This window comes from Polistes fuscatus, unplaced genomic scaffold (genome assembly GCF_010416935.1).
Source record: "Polistes fuscatus isolate 324 unplaced genomic scaffold, CU_Pfus_HIC Scaffold3, whole genome shotgun sequence".
Taxonomy (NCBI): domain Eukaryota; kingdom Metazoa; phylum Arthropoda; class Insecta; order Hymenoptera; family Vespidae; genus Polistes; species Polistes fuscatus.
In genome coordinates this window covers 7,334,802-7,353,681 of record NW_025113107.1, presented here as the reverse complement: position 1 = coordinate 7,353,681, position 18,880 = coordinate 7,334,802, and the positions used below count along the sequence as shown (strand labels likewise).

General features: G+C 30.5%; 2 protein-coding genes across 2 annotated transcripts in view; one reads left to right on the top strand and one right to left on the bottom strand.

The window, feature by feature from the left end:
* Positions 1-2,491: 2,491 nt before the first annotated feature.
* Positions 2,492-18,880, bottom strand: part of LOC122519371 — a 28,587-nt gene continuing 12,198 nt past the window's right edge. The window contains exons 2-5 of the mRNA XM_043638775.1: positions 5,641-5,929; positions 4,841-5,152; positions 3,241-3,945; positions 2,492-3,154 (exon numbers count right to left, since the gene is read on the bottom strand). Coding sequence (XP_043494710.1) covers positions 2,930-3,154; positions 3,241-3,945; positions 4,841-5,152; positions 5,641-5,880 — 1,482 coding nt within the window. The 5' untranslated portion in view covers positions 5,881-5,929 and the 3' untranslated portion in view covers positions 2,492-2,929. The remainder of the gene's footprint in view (positions 3,155-3,240; positions 3,946-4,840; positions 5,153-5,640; positions 5,930-18,880) is intronic.
* LOC122519374 (defensin-2-like) lies at positions 6,995-7,996 on the top strand. Its single transcript, XM_043638778.1, has 2 exons — positions 6,995-7,192; positions 7,776-7,996. The coding sequence occupies exons 1-2, from the start codon at positions 7,099-7,101 to the stop codon at positions 7,970-7,972; spliced, it is 291 nt and encodes a 96-aa protein (XP_043494713.1). The 5' UTR covers positions 6,995-7,098; the 3' UTR covers positions 7,973-7,996.

Genomic DNA, 18,880 nt, shown 5'->3' with positions numbered 1-18,880 from the left:
TCTATGAGATGTACATCATTTGATCTGATTTTGATCTCTTTGACTATAATAATATATAATCCGTAAATGGCACGAAAATAATATTAGATCATGCGAAGATAAGATATGTTGAAGGAAATCTGATAAGGAAAAGGATCAGATAAGAGTTTTATTATCTAGATTTATAATTCAATAATCTCATTGCAATTATTCCCAACATTGATACAGAGAGAAAGAAACATGTGGTTCTTAGTATAATTAATAGTCCAGTTACATTTATTTATATTTACAATTAATCTTGTTCATTTGTCGTTGATAATTTCTATTAAAATAATTAAGATCTGTTGACTGAGAATAATATTATAAATAATAGCCGATAACTTTGTTACTTTTATTTGATATAGTTCGCTATCATTTTTACGATTTTATTAGTCTTTATCTTTTTATAGATAATCTATCTTATATAGATAACTATATATTTTCTTGTGATATGACATTAAACACTTTCTGGTAATCCAATAACCTAATTGAATTTACACGTATAATAACATACAACTCGAATTTGCATAATATTATTAAAATTATATCCATATTCTTTTTCTTCCTTATATTTTATAAATAGGTATATATAATATATTATACAATTATTTAATAAACCTTTGGCCCGCAAAGGTGAACGCATATTATTATGTATGCACATAATATATAGGTATTATTCAGTGCAATAGTCATTGCTATGCGAGAGACATGTTACGTGATTTAGCTTAGAGTAGTACGATTATTAATGTGTCATTTGTCCTCGCTCAACGCAGAATAGCACCTTGAATAGTACCGAATACTACCATTATAATTCATTTTAACGACATAAATGATTCATTTAATTTAAAGCAATCTGCATATATCGGCTAATATGTATTTCTTTCTTTATTCTGTCGACATTCATTTTCATTTAATACATTTCAAAATATCGACTCCTTCCAAAAATATTACTTATTAACAGAAGTTTTTAGATTTAACACGAAGTTGTATGATTGCAAGTCTTTTGTTCTTTATCTTTTCTTTTTTTATTAACATTTTATCGATAAGACGATATATAATAATACCTCTCTTTTTATTTACATATATTTATTTTTATTTTAAATTAACACGAATAAAAAAAAAAAAGAAAAAAAACATCGGCAGAAGTCTGTTGATACACAAGGGATGCAATTTTCTAGTCTGTTTTTTTTCTTCTAACGGTTCGCAGAATAAGCCGTCTAATACATATGCGATTTTTACACATTAAAGTCTTATACGTAAACATTGGTAAGTGGAATACGATCACATACACTTTTTAGTTGTTCATTTGTTGTCTTAGGACAATAATATGTAATTTCTCATTGATACATGATACGGTAACGCGATCGTAACAGGATCGATGAAATAATATTTTTGTATATATTCTTTTTTTTTTCGAGATTAAAGAGAACCATTGATAAGGATCCCACAGATTGTCAAATATTATCATATCTGATCGATTAAGATCTGTCACACTCAACCTAATTGGTCAGAAACGTTTATTTTTTTTTTCCTTTTATAATCAAAATGGCTTTCGAAACCGATTGCTTTTAGAAACACAATACTAAATATCGCATTAATGTTTAAATATACTCTATCGTTTTTCAATCCTATGATTATTTTGTTGTAATCATGATTTTCAACCTGTGCCTATTTGCGATCGCGTAGGAAAAAGGTTGAGTATCACTGACTAGACACATACACTTTTCTACATTTAAAATCATAAGCCTCTTCGTCCTAGACCAGGGGTCGGCAACCTGCGACTTTTTAGTTCCATACGCAAATATTATTTATTTTATCAAAAAAGAAACATTTAAAAATCATTCTGAATCGATTAACGAGGATTAGGCACCGATTCTATCTCTCAGCCACTTGTACTCGCTTTTTACCGCACCCCTCCCCCGTGAAGCTTTGTGGAGCGGAAAATTTACAGAGTTGAAAAGCAAGTTGGAAGAGTTGGAGGTCCAGAAATGTATGTACGTAACGCAACAAAAGTGGACAGCTTTAAAAGAAATGCCGCGAGTTGATGCACTTATATTCGACGCATGGAATACTCTTCCAAATTGCTACAGTGAGGTGAAGAAGTTGGCATTTGGAGTGCTGACTATCTTCGGATCGACATATGTGAGCAAGCGTTCTCTTGCATGAATATAATTAAAAGTAAAGTAAGAAGCCAACTAACAAATGAAACTTTAGAGTCGTGTTTGAAACTTAAAACAACAAGTTATGAGCCAAATTTATCCAAACTTTCTGAAATCATGCAAAGCCAACGCTCCCATTGAATTTGTTTGCTCAATTATTTGTTATTGAAGTAAAAGTTAGTGTTGTAAGTAAATGTTTAATTGTTTTAATTTTTTACTTAAATAATAAGTAATTATCTAATAATGTCATATATATATATTATCTAATTATATGTGAATAAATAGATATTTTTTCTTATGAATAAATAGATTAGTTTTTTTTTATCAAAAAACTTTATTTATGCGAGTACTATTTATTCTTGGCAAGAACAAATTTTGTGGCTTTTTAAAAACTTTGAAATTTCGTAAATTGTAATTTTTTGCTCTTCCGGCTCAAAAGGTTGCCGACCCCTGTTCTAGACTAAAATCTCATTCTAACAAGAAGATATATATATATATATATATATGTATATATAAAATGGATTAAAAAACGCAATAATAGTCCTCTGCCTTTTTAAAAAATGATCGATCACAATTTAAACAACACATTTTCTATCATCAAATTCTATCGTCCGATTAAATCTACATAAATATAATACATACAACGAGAGATAAAATATAGGAGGAGGATGAGAAGGAAGAGAAGGAGGAGGAGGAGGATTGATTAACTCGAATGACCAGATACAAGGAACGAGTAGACCGTTACGTATAAACTACTTTACGAATAGATCCTTAAGAGAGGAACAAATCGAGGCCTCGCAGGATTCAGTCTGTTCTTGTTGTTCCTTATTACCACCTGATGAAAACCAAGTTGTCATTTTTCCAGGTTTCAATTTGTTAGGTGAAACCGAAGGTTTTCCATTGGACGACGAGCCACCTGATTCCGTGTCGTTTCCTCTTTGAGCAGTTAAAATTTTTTCTATTGCGCTGCCAAGGACCTACAAAAATGATATATAAATAAATAAATAAATAAATAAATAAATAAATAAATAAATAAACGAAATGTTGTTGTCTCAGTACTCACTTGTGCGTCGACTTTGGTACCACTGCTATCATCCCAAACGACTTTGTGCCTCGTTTCGTTATCCTTAGATGGTGGTGATTTGTTTAAAGTATCCTTTACCGTGCGAACTACTTTAGATTTATCAAATTTAAAAGGTAAACTTGGAATGGCCGATTCCGTGCTCTTTTGTTTCTTCCACATAGGTTGATGTCGTTTGGTAAACCAATTTGACGGTGCCATGATCGAGGAAGCTGTTAATTTCGTACCAGGACTCGTTTGTTTGCCGTTCGTACCGTGCAAAATCGAAACGTCGAAACTGTTCGAACGAGAACTTTTCAATTTGTTACGTTTCTGTTCGGTAGTTTTGCTCGACCAACTGGACTTGCTGCCGTCTTCTCGAAATGACACGGACGAACTTTCCTCCCCGCATCTGTTTATTTCCGTTGCCGAAGATGTCAATGAACTTAAGATCGATATCAAATCGGTATTAGAACAAACGATACCAGCGGCAGACGTGTTGGATATCATTTCAGCGGGTAACCTTGTTACTTCGGAAACTCGTCTTTTTATCGATGAACTTGTGCTAGGCGATACCGCGGGCATTTGAAATTCGGAAAATCGTCGTTTTTGATATTGCGTATAATTCTGGCTCGAACTGTCACCTTCCATAGGCTGAATCTCGTAAACGCATTCTCGTGACGGTGTTTTAAACATTTTTAAACGTACCTGTTCGCACAAAGTTTAATAAATCATTGCCTCTGAGACGAGGATTTCCCGACCAAAAAGCATTTAGATTGATCTCACGTTAACTCGTTTCTTTTCTTTTTTCTTTTTTTTTTTTTTAATACAAGAATGATTGAAATTTTTCTTGGAATTAACAAGAATAGATTTACGTGTTACGTATTTAAATTGATACGGATATAGCAAACTATGCGACATTTATTTCATTTAAAAATGATTGACAATCTAGAAGGAAGGATGAAAATAGTTTTAGCTTACGATCGTGATTTATATAATCTTCTTTTCGGGCAATGATATTTTCTTCTTTTTTTTTTTCTTTACAAAAAGATTTTAGAGATAGAAAAAGAGGAAGAGAAAAGTTAATTTACATAAGGTGGAACACTTGTCGTTACGAAGTAACTTGACTCGCGCGTCATCTCGCTTTAACGTAATCCCTGGTAATTATTCTTCTACTTGTTCGTAAGTATCTTACTCGTGTATCTACTTGGCTAATGTATGCCAGGGGGACACTTTTAAACTCGCATTAAGTGTGCAGCTAGTAGAGAGATAACTGCTTCGAATCACTTCTGCGAGTAGTAAAATAAATTATACGTAATGACGACGCTCTTACACGTTACGAACGCGTATATTATTCTCTACGTGTTATTTTATCATTCTTTTGTTGTTCTTTTATCTCATTTTGACTATCCCCGACGTTTTCATAACAAATTTCTTTTCACAATAACGTATTCTCGTATATACATATTTTAAATGTCTAATTAATTTTGTAATTTTTACGAAACCGTCATTTAATAAAATAATACAAAACGAGAGATAAAACGTTCGATCGATTTATCATGGAATGAAAAAAGCAAACAATTCAATTGGATTTATTATATACCTTTCTTGCTTTGATCCTTGCTATATCGTCCATTATATCCAATTGAAGATTATGAGTACTACCACTGTTGCTTGGTGGACCGGTTGAATCTCGTCGACCTGGTAATATCCTTGAAACTCCGGCTAGAGGAAATGCTGCTATAGATTCTCGACGATTCCGACCAAATACGGTTGGTGGTACCCTGGAGATCGTTACTACGGAATGTCTTCTTCCCGATTGTTGTTGTGGTGCTTGCGATAAAGTCGCAAGAAAAGCTGCTTCCCTTGGCGACGGACCCGAACCTTCACCTCCTCTTTCGCTCAAACGTCGTACCTTTACCAATCAAATTCATCCATTTTTAATTTCATTTTAGGAATGGAAAAACGATTAGCGATAGTACAAAATAAAGTACGAGGTCTCATCGCAATCGTATTAATAATAATCCTGGAAGGATTGATTTATCCATGGCCGAGTAAATTTTATCAGATAAATATTTTTCTTTTAATAAAATTTAATTTCTATGAAACGCGTGCCGAGCAAGTGCAAACGATTATCTTTTTATAAATTTGAACGTTATATTCACTTTTGTGATCGTTCATGCGAATCTTCCTATTTTAATGAGGGAAATTCTTTGAAAGTGTAATATCGCGATCAGAGGAAAAATAGAAATAATTATATCAGTGAAATTATTCGATGAAAGTATATAATAATATTACTCTATAATAACATTTTAATATTGATTTCCAATATACAAAGGTTATATTTGTTGTTTAATTAATTACTTTTTTATCATTTTATGTATAAAAGTCGTAAAAGATTACCTGGGATGCGGTTATCCCGGATGTACATTGTGGTGTTGGTAAAGAATGTTTCCTTGTTTCCCTCCATGGTGATAGGAGATAGGGATTCAAGGATGGGGAATCAGGATCCAGACAACGTGGGGGGGATTCGTTTCTCCGACATTCGGCATCCTCTTCACCGTTTGTACTTTCCTCAACGACGATAAGCGGTTCCCCTATACTTCCGCTACTCAAATTCGAAGCAAATGACTGTCTTCTCATGTCTCTCTCTTTCTCTCTCTTTTTCTTTCTCTTCTTTTATCTTATTTATCTGACAAAAAAAAAGAAAACAGAAAAAAACATACAATTAAATACACATATGATAATTTTTATTCTTAAACAATTAATATACGAGTATACGAGATTCGATTCTTTTCGAATTTTATTTTTTATTTTTGGAAACTATAAATGTGTTCATGTAAGATTACTTTTTAGTGCTCTATTTTGTTCACACTAACGATAAATTCATTTTTTAATCGATTGTGGGTCAATTACTTACGCGTGTGTTAAAGAGGATAAAATTCTTCATACTTTATTGAAATTTTGTTATTTGTTTATTTACATAAAGAGGATATCTAACACACGCGTATGGAAAATTAATTACTCGCGCGAAGTTCCGTGTAATTGAATTATTATTTATCGAAGAGATTATTTTTTTAATTCGTATTAAAGATATCTTCGCCGTTCACGAAGTATAATTGTATTTTTTTTTTTATTTATCAAAGTAATTTCTCACTTTATACTAATGATAATCTAGACGCATAGAAACCAATCGTGCGCATAAGTTTCGTATAATCGAATTTGTTGTCGCGCGAAATAATCGATAAGAAAATTATTCCAGTTAAAGTTATTTTCTCAATCGTGTAACTTATTTTTTTTCTTTTTTATTTGTCCATTTTAACGTGAAATCACTTTTTATTTTAATATTATAGCTATTTACCGGCATTAACGTTAATAATCGGACATTAACATTTCGCGTTGATTTTTTGCGTTAATAATTTGTTCAATGTAGAAAAAAGAAAATTTATCAAACAATATTTTTGTCAATTGTTTAAACGCGTTCGTTTTGCTCGATTAAATTTTCGTTGTTCTATTTTTCTTCGAACCGAGAATGGTTCGTTAGAATATAGATAACACCAATCACTATCAAATCGTTATGAAAAACCACGAGGAAATTCCGCGTAAAAACGTTATAAAAAAAAAAAAAAAAAAAAGCAAAAGGAAACCTTTGTTAGATAGAGAAATTAATAGAGAAAAACGATAAAGAAAGAAATAGGATGTTTCCTGTGGTTTGAGATTACATGAAGAGACCTATAAAAGGAGAATCCTAGAATTGTCAGCAATAATACAACAGTTTTTCTACGTATTTGGTAGTAAACTATTTCGTATTGCTTTTGTGTAAAATCGAAACATCGAACATCAATAATTCGAAAGACAATCATGAAGACTTTCGTAATCATCTTATCTTTCGTTCTTATTGCATACGTTTCGGCATCCGCTATACCAGATTACGATGGACCTGTTTACGATTTAGGTAAGTTTTCCCCAATTATTATTCTCTCTTTTTCTTTTCATTTTATTTTATTTACTCTAACGTTTATTTTGTTTTCTATTACAATACCCCTTACGTAAAATCCTGATAATACGTGATCAAATTAATATTATCAGAGTTATACATTTTTTCTCTTTTATTTTATTTTATTTAATCACTACTACATGCGTGTTTCTTGTATTGTATTTTAATTAAATTCTATAAAAACACATATTATGAAATTTTATAGAATTATATTCTAAAAGTATTGAAATCGTATAATTGAGGATATATAGCATTGAAAAGAAAATATTTAAAAAAAAAAAGACAACAATATTGCACTTTAAATTATTTTGTATACACCCGACAGAATAATTTCAACATTATATCCGTCGTATTGAAATGTTATTATTGATTTAGATATTTCTTCCCCCTCCCGCGTTTTAAGATCAATGAATTTTTCTTCGTATTATGATTAATTCGATATTATTGCAATATGATAACATTGATTACACGTAAGCGCATTTATTCGTGTTTATTTAAAAGGGTTTTCTTATTTAATTTTTGATTTTTTTTGCTTTTTTAGTTCAAATAGAAGATGACAAAGAAAACGTTAATGGCAATGAAGAAGCTCCTATTAGGAATCGTAGGTTTACTTGCGATTTATTCTCGTTCGGTTCTCAATGGGTTACCCCAAATCATGCACCTTGCGCTGCTAAATGTTTATTCAAAGGCCGCAGAGGTGGTACTTGTAACAATGGACTATGCGTCTGCAGACATTAAATTAAATCTACCTCCATTAATCGACTCATTTATATCTATTCTGGCTTATTAATTGATACGTATGACAGGCTATGTTTAATTATTTTATGTTAAATATTTTTCAAGCAATCATTGCAATAACGTGATGCAATAACGTAAAATGTATTATTCGTGAAAAATTAATTATTACAATTAATAGATAAATATTTTATAGTTATCGTTATTATTCATAAATATCATTGCGCGTGTTTTATATCGAATTCGAGAGATTTTTATCGAAAAAGAATAATAATCGATATCGTCTTTTTATTTTTATGATTAGCGCATAATAATTAATCAAATGTATTAGCGAACTCCGATGTATTGATGTAAAAGAAAAAAAAAAGGGAAAAAGAAATAAAATATTTACATTCGTAAAACTCTTTGTATATCGAATCATTTATATATTACTCTCGCAACAACGATTCACCATAGTTACGATTACGAATACTTTAACAAAAAGTTCGGGATATTTCTTGTGAAAACGTTTTTTTTTGCGTTCCTTTCCGTCGTAATATTGCGTTGCACTGTGCAATATTCTTTTTTGCTTTCTTTTTTTAAACGTTACGTAAAATACAATGAATATATACCACCATACCCATATATTCAACGAAGCGATTAATAAACGTTCTCTCAATTGTTTGTTCCTATGCTCGCAGTATTTTCGTTTATTTTTCATCCCTCCCCCCTCGTCATCACTATTACAATTCACCTTGCATTGTCACGATTGATAGCTTATTTTAAATTTTCAATTTTTATTCCATTTTTCCTCTATATCTAATCGATGATTTATATAATTCACATAGTAAAACATTTCGACGTTTTAATGATTTTATTTATTTATTTATAAAATTAACCCTTTCCACTCGAGAGATTGAAATAATGGTATTTTTTTGTAATTAGGCAAATATTTAGGTTAATATTTGGATAATACCGTTTCGTGAATACTTTTAATAATACACATGGGTGTAAAATGTTTAATCTTTAATACGTTATTCACATGCATTGTTATATATGCGTCTTTGACAATATATATCTAAGAAAAAAAGAAATGGTTAAATTTTAAATGCCTTTTTTTTCTAATATATGATGAAAATATTGAAATGTTATACGTCTGATTAAATATAATATATATTAATGATTTCTATATTTTATTTTTTCTCTTATGGTTAGTAAAAATATAAAGACGCATGGAAACGTTTCGTTTTATAATAATCGACAGGTAGTAAAAACACGAAACTTTTGATTTACCTAAAGTTTATACGAAGAATTCATTGATTATTTATGAGCAGATCAGCTAGTGCTTTCACGTTCAAACACTAGACAGGTTTATTAAAAGTGAATACGATTCAATATCGTATTCCGATAAACTCAAACTAGAGAGTTCTATTTGTTTTAATGTCACACGTACATCTTAAAAATATTTCTTTAGAATAAACCAAGTATGTATTTTTTGTTTCTATTATTATCTTATTACATATCTTTTTCTAAAGAAAAAAGGGGATATTAATCCGATAAAAATGAATGCAACCTAGACTGGTAAAGAAAAATCTATTGAAACCAATTACAGAATGATAATTAAATACTAATGTTATAATTTTATTAATGGAAAAGGATGTTACGCTTAAAAGGAGAAGGAGAGAGAGAGAGGAAGGGAAGGAGGGTAATAGTCAAACTTCCGTTTAATACTATAACGTTTGCTGTTAATAAGTCCCTCAAGCTATTAACAAAGTAATAAACCCCTGATACTAATAAAATATAATAATGATAACAATAATCTAATAACTGTAGACAGATATATAGAATATCCATACACATATAAACCATATGATACTCATATCGTGATATTAACTTGGCCACGGACCGTAAATGTCAAGCAAAAAAGCTAAAAAAGTTCAATAATTATAATAACAATAACAACGATATATATAATACACAAATAATAATAATAATAATGAATTATAATAATTATTATTAATAATGTATTACGAAATAACTGAATATTTTGTAAGATTGAGAGTGACGTGAAACAAATATCATTTCGTTTAACGTTCGATAAAACATTTCCTCTGATTGCTGATTAATTGGAAGATAACGTTTGGATATTAGGAACGTTATGGAACATAGTTATCGGAAATAGAAATACATAGCTTAAATCGGATCGTTTTAGATCGGGCAAGCAAATGAACAATGTTCTCTTTTCCTGTCGTATCCGGATATCAATCATTTCAATTTTCTGACCAGACGTTTGAATCAAGGTCGTAATTCTGTACGTTCTTAAGTTGGCTATTTGAAACTCATATTTCGTTGGAATCGATTTTTCCTTCTTTCGCGATTTTTGTTTTATTTTTTTTTGTCTTTTTTGTTTTTATTTTTTTTAATCGAATAATATTGACAATATAATATAATGCGTTCAACAAAATCTTTATAATTAAAGTTGTATCATTTTCTTTGTTTTTTTTTTTTTGCTTACTTTCATTAATATAGTTTGCCGTTTAAATAAAGCCAGCTATTATCATATTCATATCGAGCAGTCATCGATGTATGTATAGGGGCGAGGGTTTTCCCTTTAATCTTAAAATAAAAATGAGAAAAGAAGCATTAGACCGTCCTCCTTCGATTCTTTGACACTTATTAAACGCACGCGTGGATTTTTTTTCTCTTTTTTCTTTTCTTTTTTTTTATATCATCCATTTATCCTGCGAAGGGGCAGTCGTGAACTTTTTCTTCAAACGTTGGATCTCTTATCGTGAATCTTTTTTTTTTATAATAATAATAATAATATATGAAAGTTGTTTTCGTAAATGTTTGCGATCTTAAAAACGATTTTTTACAAAAGAGAAATAGTTTAAATATTTCTTTTTTGCAAAATTCATTTCAATTTATTTTCCTTTCGGTTCATTAACTTGCGTAATTAACTTTGACTAGAATTAAAAAAACAAAAAGAAAAAAAAAAGTAGAGAGAGTTAAAAAACAGAAAAAAAAGAGACACGACAGGCAGAGCTCTTCTCGTGCAAAGTACGAGAGATAAAAAAAAAGGAACAAATGGAAAGAACGAGACTGAAACGTAATAAAATTTTTAAAAAGGATTTATAAGTGACATTGTTTAAAGGAAAACTGCACATTTTTCGTATTTTCATTGGCCTTTTCATTTTTTTACGTTTACTATGTTGAGTATCGTAAAAATTCTAAGGTAACAACGAAATGACAATTTTGGTTTGGCAATAAAACAACTTTTAAACTTTAAAAAAAAAAAAGAAAAAAAAAGGAAAGAACGAGACCGAAACGTAATAAAATTTTTAAAAAAGGATTTATAAGTGACACTGATCAAAGGAAAACTGCACACTTTTCGTGTTTTCATTGGCCTTTTTATTTTTTTACGTTTACTATGTTGGGTATCGTAAAAATTCAAAGGCAACAACGAAATGACAAGTTTGGTTTGGCAATAAAACAACTTTTTTAATTTAGCAGTTCAACATTGTATAGTTTAAACACTTTTCCTTTATATAGTTATAAACCAACGAACTAACAAACAAACAAACAAACAAACAAATAATGAACAAAAAATAAGGGAGAGAAAACATTCCTAATGCAAAATTGATAATATTATTTTGCTCGAAAAAGGAATATAAACAAATATTTGCATAAATAGGGGTGGGAGAGATCATTTATCTTGAAACAAGATATATATATATAATATATTCGGAATAGTCAAACGAAACGAATTGACTTTGTGCAATCCTTCAAGTTGAGATATATCGTCTCGTAAATCCTTCGGATTGAGGTTTAAGATGATAAATGCAAGGTCGATATTCATGATCGTTCGGAGCATAAGACTTGGGAAGATACCTCGCTTCATGATAGTCTTCTCCATAAATCGTTCTATCTCTCGTCAGCAAATTGAATATACGATAATTTTATTATACAACTCGCATACTCGTGGAGAAACTGACAGACAGACAGACAGACGGACAGAGGGACAGTAAATTCATTCTAACTTTCCGAATATATTTTTAATTTTAATTCTTGTCTTGATTTTAATATCAAGAATTAATTATATCATATTCGTCGAATCGTTGAAAATGATCTATGAATTTCCCCGGAAAGGTTGAGCTGATTTAAAAACGGCCAATCTCGTATTTGATTATGCCTTTGATTATGCGAGATATGTAACAAACAACTGGGTGGGGCAGGGGGAAGGGGGGGGGCTGAAATTCAAGAAGCTCGAATAAATTTGAAAATTAAAACGTAAAGAAAAATTCTTTCACGAAAAATTATCGCGTTGATCCGTTCGTGTTTAAGAATGTAATATAAAAAATTCGATCGGAATAATGCCCGCTTTTTAACCCTTAGCGCTCCGTAGGCTCCGCTATGGAGCCATCCGTCATTTGTTTCGTAACTCCGTAGGCTCCGCTGCGGTGCCCAATGTTTTTAGCATGACTAGGAAAAAAAAAGAAAAAAAAAAAGAAAAAAAAATTTTTAATTTATTTTTCATTTACAAAAAGAAGGTGCATATGTGTATAAAAGAAATAAAATCAAAAATATTCACAAGCACGTGTAATTCTTCTCACTTAAAATAAAACTCCTTCTTCATACTCGTTCCGCTGCGAAAATGTGCCCGAGTTGCTGGTAGGCAGTGGTACAAAAACGTGCGGAGCGCTAAGGGTTAACTTCGGTTTCGAGACTGATACTGGCCGAATAATAATGGGTCCCGCACGATACGTTTAATAGCTTTTGAAATTTTAAAGCTGAATCTCGTTCGGAAAAAAAAAAACCACGAGCTCATTAGTCCTCTCTTATAAATACTTTGTAGTTAAGTTGATGAACCAACTTTTAACTTACGCTCATTCGCGTAAGTCATTTTCTTCGCGTTTAAATTTGGTACGAAATCTTGTGTCCTAATTAAATTAAAAAGGGCTTAAAAGATTGTTATGAATTTCATTCGTTCCATTGTCTCTCTGTAAATTCGTGTTCCGAGAAACATCATAAGTCTCCCGTTGATTGTGTAATTTTTGTTACGGCATAGTGAATTAAAACTCATGAGAAGAGAAATCTCAGTACGTTTTGTAATTAAAGGAAATAGATCTGAAATTAATTGGACTGTACGAATTTTATAATGAAATTCGCATGAATTCTCGAGAATTTCAAACGTAATAACCCCGATTGTTTGAATTCGAATAATTCAGAATAATAATGCACACCACCCAGAATGCGAAATATTCTCGTATTTACAAACGTGATGTTATTATTAAGATAATTAAACAATTCGTGCTTTTATTGCGTTTTTTTCGATAAATTGCGCAATTCTTTTTGAAGTCAATAAAAAAATTATTTTACACGCAAGTGAAAAATATTAATTTAAAAATTAAAAGTGAAATCAAAAAAGTTCGTGCTTCTTATTGTGTTAGTTTCAGATAGACATTGGCAATTTTTTTTTTCAAATCAATAAAAAATTACTTCATACGCAAGTTAAATATTAATTTAATAAACGCTTTTGGTTTAACCCTAATATTAATAATGCAAAAAAAGAAAAAAGAAAAAGAAAAATAAGAAGACAATTCACTTCTTGTATGTATTGTATTATACTTCTATGTATATTACGAGTTTATTATTATTATTATTATTATTATTATTATTATTATTATTATTATTATTATTATTATTATTATTAGTCCAACATTATCTTATATACGTTCGTACTTATTTTTTCGTTCACTCTTTATTACGCGCGATAAGTATTGCGATAATCTTATATATCTTAAATAAGTTCGATCGATCGAATTGAATTGCATTGAATCTTCGTAACAATGGAGAGATTCTTACGTGCTCATTCTTTGATGGATTTCCGTCGTCGATAGAATCGAACGACATCCTACGAACTATAAGAGCCGATCTAAGAAGAGCGAGTGAGAGAAAATGAACGAGAGAGAGAGTGAGAGAGAGAGAGAGAGAGAGGGAGAGGGAGGGAGAGAGAGAGAGAAGTTCGCAAATGCGTCTTTAGATAGTGTATCTATCGATCGGGTTTCAAGAGAGCATGACAGAATAAGTGACCCAGACCGCAAGCTTCAGAGACATGGGGGTTGCTTGCATCGAGCTGATGTGAATCTAATCGCGTAATTTTCACTTGATGACGCTACTTCGAACTATAGAAAAAGAATGAGAGAGAGAGAGAGAGAAAACCTATAACTCATGCATAGATCATTTTTTATGTCAGATAAACTCGTAACGTCAGATCCGACGTCATTTCGCGATTATATCTCATTGCAATTGAATACTTTTTATAAAAATAATAATATTGCACGCGTAATCTTAGAAATTTGTCAAGGTCGTTCGGGTAAAGTATATAAATCATTTCGAATTCGAAATAAATTCATTTTTTCGTGGATGGGAAAGTAGTTTCTTTTATCTCTTTCTCGTGTGTTTTTTTTTGCATCTCGGTGGGGTTTTTTTTTGTTCGGAAATTCTTTTCGAAAAGAAAAAAAAAACAAAAAGAGAGAGAGAAAGAGAGAGAGAGAAGATTTTATTCGATGAATGCTCGATGTTACATATTCACTCATGTAAACGTGCCAAGTATAATCGTTTCATTTAGTATTTCCAAGTGGATTCTCTCATGAGATAGTATCATCCCGTCCTTGGTTAGAAAAACGAGTGTCTCTTGAGAAAGTATTTTCGAGATGTAGATCGTTAAGGACGAGTTAAGGAAGATATTTGAGATAGACGAATTGCGATGAAATAATAATCGCGTATGTGAGATGCAAGGAAAACTTATAATAAATCTTTCAACGAATAAGAATTAATATCTGCGGGATAATATTGATTTCATATCCAATTGTAAATTGATACTACGAAAGGAGAGAAGCGTATTTTTTAATTCATCGGATGTATCCGTTTGTTTTCCAGATCGTTCTTTTCTTCTTTTTTTTTCCTTCTCTTTCTGTTTTTTTTTTTTGTTTGGTTCGAGGATAAAGTAATTTGAAATTCATGAAGTGCAGCACTACTCGTCGGTGAAATAGATCCAAAATATTGTGATTTCTCTCGTCGATGAAATCCAATATTTGTCGGATAAGAAAAAAAAAAGAAAAGAAGAGATTGTGTAAAAAAACCATTAGAAATAAGAGAGAAAATATATATATAGTGTATATATGGTTGGTTGATACCCTACTATGTACCATGAAAATGACAAATAAATATAGAATGTACGATATATTCTCGGGAGAATTTTATTTGCGATACTCTTTGTATATAGGTAAGTACATACTTTTTCTACTAGTTCCAAAGTAGTTGCTACTACGAGATAGAGTTTTGTGGTGGTAAGATGGCAGCGGCATCAAGTACTCCTTTCGCAGAACATATCTTGCTTTTGGATTAAGTAAGCGAAACTCTCTCATAAAGAATGCATCGTCAAATTTTATTATATCAAATCAAATAAAACTACTCGAGTATTCGTGTAAAGTGTTGGGAAAAAAAATGGGATTTAATAAAAATTGAATAGCATCGGAATTTGTTTAAAATGTGGACGAAGAGGGGGGGGATCGATTTGATTGGGATAAAATTGTTACGGTTAGATTAAAGAATCTCGAAGTCGAGTATCGAACGGACGTTCGCGTGCGATTTGAAACAAATTATACAAATATTAATAATTTATTGAGATTCACTTTTATAATTGAAAAGTAATAATTTGATTGGATCGTTTATTGAAAAAAAAAAAAAGAAAAAAAGAAAAAACAATTGTAAATTAAATACAATATTCTGTAATAGTAATATTTCGTAATTATGTTGTTGATGGTAATTTAATATCTTAAATTCGCGTTCTCTTTTCAATCAATGTTCAAACAATTTTCAACGATCAACAGTCGTTTAATTTTTATTTGGAAAGTACAAAGAAAATTCCTGAGAGAATTTACGATCATTTATAATATTATCGATAATGTTATCATTTTGTTATAACAATAATAACGATATACGAATATAACGATAATGTTATAACAAAATGATAACATTATCGATAATATTAGTATATTAGTAGGCGTATTCGACTTTATGTTAGTTTTCTTTTATTTTTTTGTTTGGAAGGGGTATATTTTGAGCATCCTGTATTATTAGGAAACGTGAGTTATTTATAAATAGGTCAAGTTTATACATAGCCTCGTGCACGAACCCTTTTCTTAAATCATGAATAAAAATTGTAAGAGATAAAATACCTTTAACAGATCAGAAACGTTTTAAACGAGACGGATAACTCGTCATCGAATCAAAATTCGCTCAAACAGTAAATAAGATTATCGATATCTGAATTTTCCGAAACAATTTAGTTCAATTTAAATTAATATACCATATGTACATATTAAGATAATAATAATAATAATAATAATAATAATAATCCTTATATTCGATTATCCCAAAATCTCATTGAAAAAGCTTCTTTAAGCTTTAAAACGTCATATCTTTTTTTTATTTGATTTTCTGAACGGTTCAGTCTGCTTTTTCTCGATTTACTACAATTTTCTTCGTGACTCCCTACCTCTCTAGGTCAATTATAACGAAGCTTCTCCGGAGAATAAATATAAAAAGAAGATGAAAAAATAAAAAGAGAGAGGGAGAGAAACGAAGAAAAGCTTTGGTAGGATGAAAAATTCAATTTCATTTGGCGGAATTGTAATTAACGATTAACGTAAAAATAATGAATTAAATATAATTCCACCCACCCCCGTCCTCCTTCGTCCACCCCTTTGCTTTATTTTTCCTAAACCGGTAGGTACGATTATTCTCTCGTTCTTAATACGTTAATGTTATAAAATTAAATTCGACACGTAGCATTACCGATTAACGTCGATGTAAACGCATTTAAATGAGATCAGAATTGCTATTTTAAAATCGGTACACAATTTTAATTTAACATTTACATTATCTATATATATATATATATATATATATGTATATCTATGCTATAGGTGTGAAACGTATTCATTTACGTAGGTGTTGCGGCGAATGTATTTCTTTTTTTTCTTTCTCTTTTTCTCTTTTCGAATAAAATGAAATATCAAATCCCATGGATAAGTCGGAATATTAACAATGAATGGGTCTCATCGAGTAGAATTTGTGCCTTTCTTTCTGATATTTCAAAAAAAAAAAAATCCTCGATCGTAATGAAAAAATATATATATATATATTTTTCTATCTCACTCTTGTATCTATCTATTCCAATTAGCACGCTTAATAAAAGGCTTTGAAACACGCTTGTTGTGTTACTGTAAGTGGATGAGAGAATTGAAAAAAAAAAAGTGTATAGAAACACACAAAAAATACTGAAAAAGAAGAAACAAAATTGAAATAAAATATGGATAAGGGATTAAGAGTTTCATAAAAAAAAAAATAGAAACTTAAAATATAATAGGAAGGTCTCACAGCCGTTTGATAAATACTCTTTACGCATGTAATTTTCATTATTACTTTTGCATGGATGTTTATGCGTTTCCTCCGTTCCTCGTGAATTTCTGTTTTAAAATACATTTTGAATTACGAAAATGTAATTAGTGGTTAAATCAGGACCGGGAACTCTGATACAAAATTAAAGATGATTGACAAACGGATTGACTAGGCTTTCATCGACGCCTATGGTATTTTAGGATCAAGAAGCATAGAAAGTTGAAAGAAGAGTAGGGGAAAGATAAGGTATCTCGAAGTTTACCTAATTGATGTTTACATCTAATTGATGTTACATTCCTTAATTGATCTTTGCTTCTACAGTTCGTTGGAAAGTCTATTATTAGGAAGTACTTTTCAAGTATAATAGTTCGAACCAATCATCAACGTCGTTTGGTTAACAGCCACCTTCTGATAAGATTCTTCGAACACAGGCTGTTTAAATGGGATCGTTTATAGACGTTTCAGTCGGTAATACAGATTCGACTTAAAATTCGTTTTCATCTACGTATATTCGTTAGTAATAGGATTCTTCTAGAAAAGATAAGATCTTCATCATTCATCTATTATAATGAATTTTTCTGACTGATTTTCTTTATTTCATCTTTCTTCTTTTTTATCTCGTTCTTCTCCTTTCATGCAACGCGAACGATTTTTTTTTATTCGTTCCATTGAATGATACTAAATAATGTTTCATTAAAATGAAATAAATCAAGTGGTTTTCAAAACCGTTTGTTGTCAACTTCTCGAGTGTGTTTCTCGACATATTATACAATTTTTTTGTAATTTTATTTATAATTCTCTCACTCCCTCTCCTTTTTAGAAGAATTTCTATAAAGTGAATAGAATTTAGATATAATATAGAATATATAATATATAGAATTATATATATAATAGAATATATTAGGTTGGTGCATATGAAATGTCGGATTTTCCTTACATGTGATCGTTTGTCCTCCCTGTTTCGTTATTCTTTTATTTTTCGCATAACTTCGTTTATAGTCGTACTGTCGACAGTCAGAGTCACATTTCAACAAAACAAATTGTTGTAAAAGAAATTTTAAAATTTTTTTTAAATTTTATAAGGATATGAATTCAACCGATATTCGTGTAATTTTTAAATATGAGTATAAACTTGCTAATAATGCTGCAAAATCTGCACGCAATATAAACTAGGCGTTTGGGAAGAATACTTGTGACGATCGAAAAGTGCATCGTTGGTTTGAAAAACTTCGGTCTCGTGAATTTTCCCTTCAAAACGAACCGCGTCGAAGATTCAAAACGTCCGTGAAAAACGATATTTAGAAACGATATTTAGAAACGAATTCAACTTTATCTACAAGGGAACTTCCTACCAGAATGAAAATTGATCACACAACAATATTGTGACACCTTTCTGAAATTGGCAAGGTGAAAAAAATGGATGTGTATACCGCTCTAACTAACCAAGAGAAATAAGCTGGATCG

Excerpts from the sequence above, each read along its gene's own strand:
- LOC122519374 (XM_043638778.1), top strand. The coding sequence starts at position 7,099 with ATGAAGACTTTCGTAATCATCTTATCTTTCGTTCTTATTGCATACGTT. Across the intron at positions 7,193-7,775 it reads TGGACCTGTTTACGATTTAG|TTCAAATAGAAGATGACAAA; the intron begins GTAAGTTTTCCC and ends TTGCTTTTTTAG.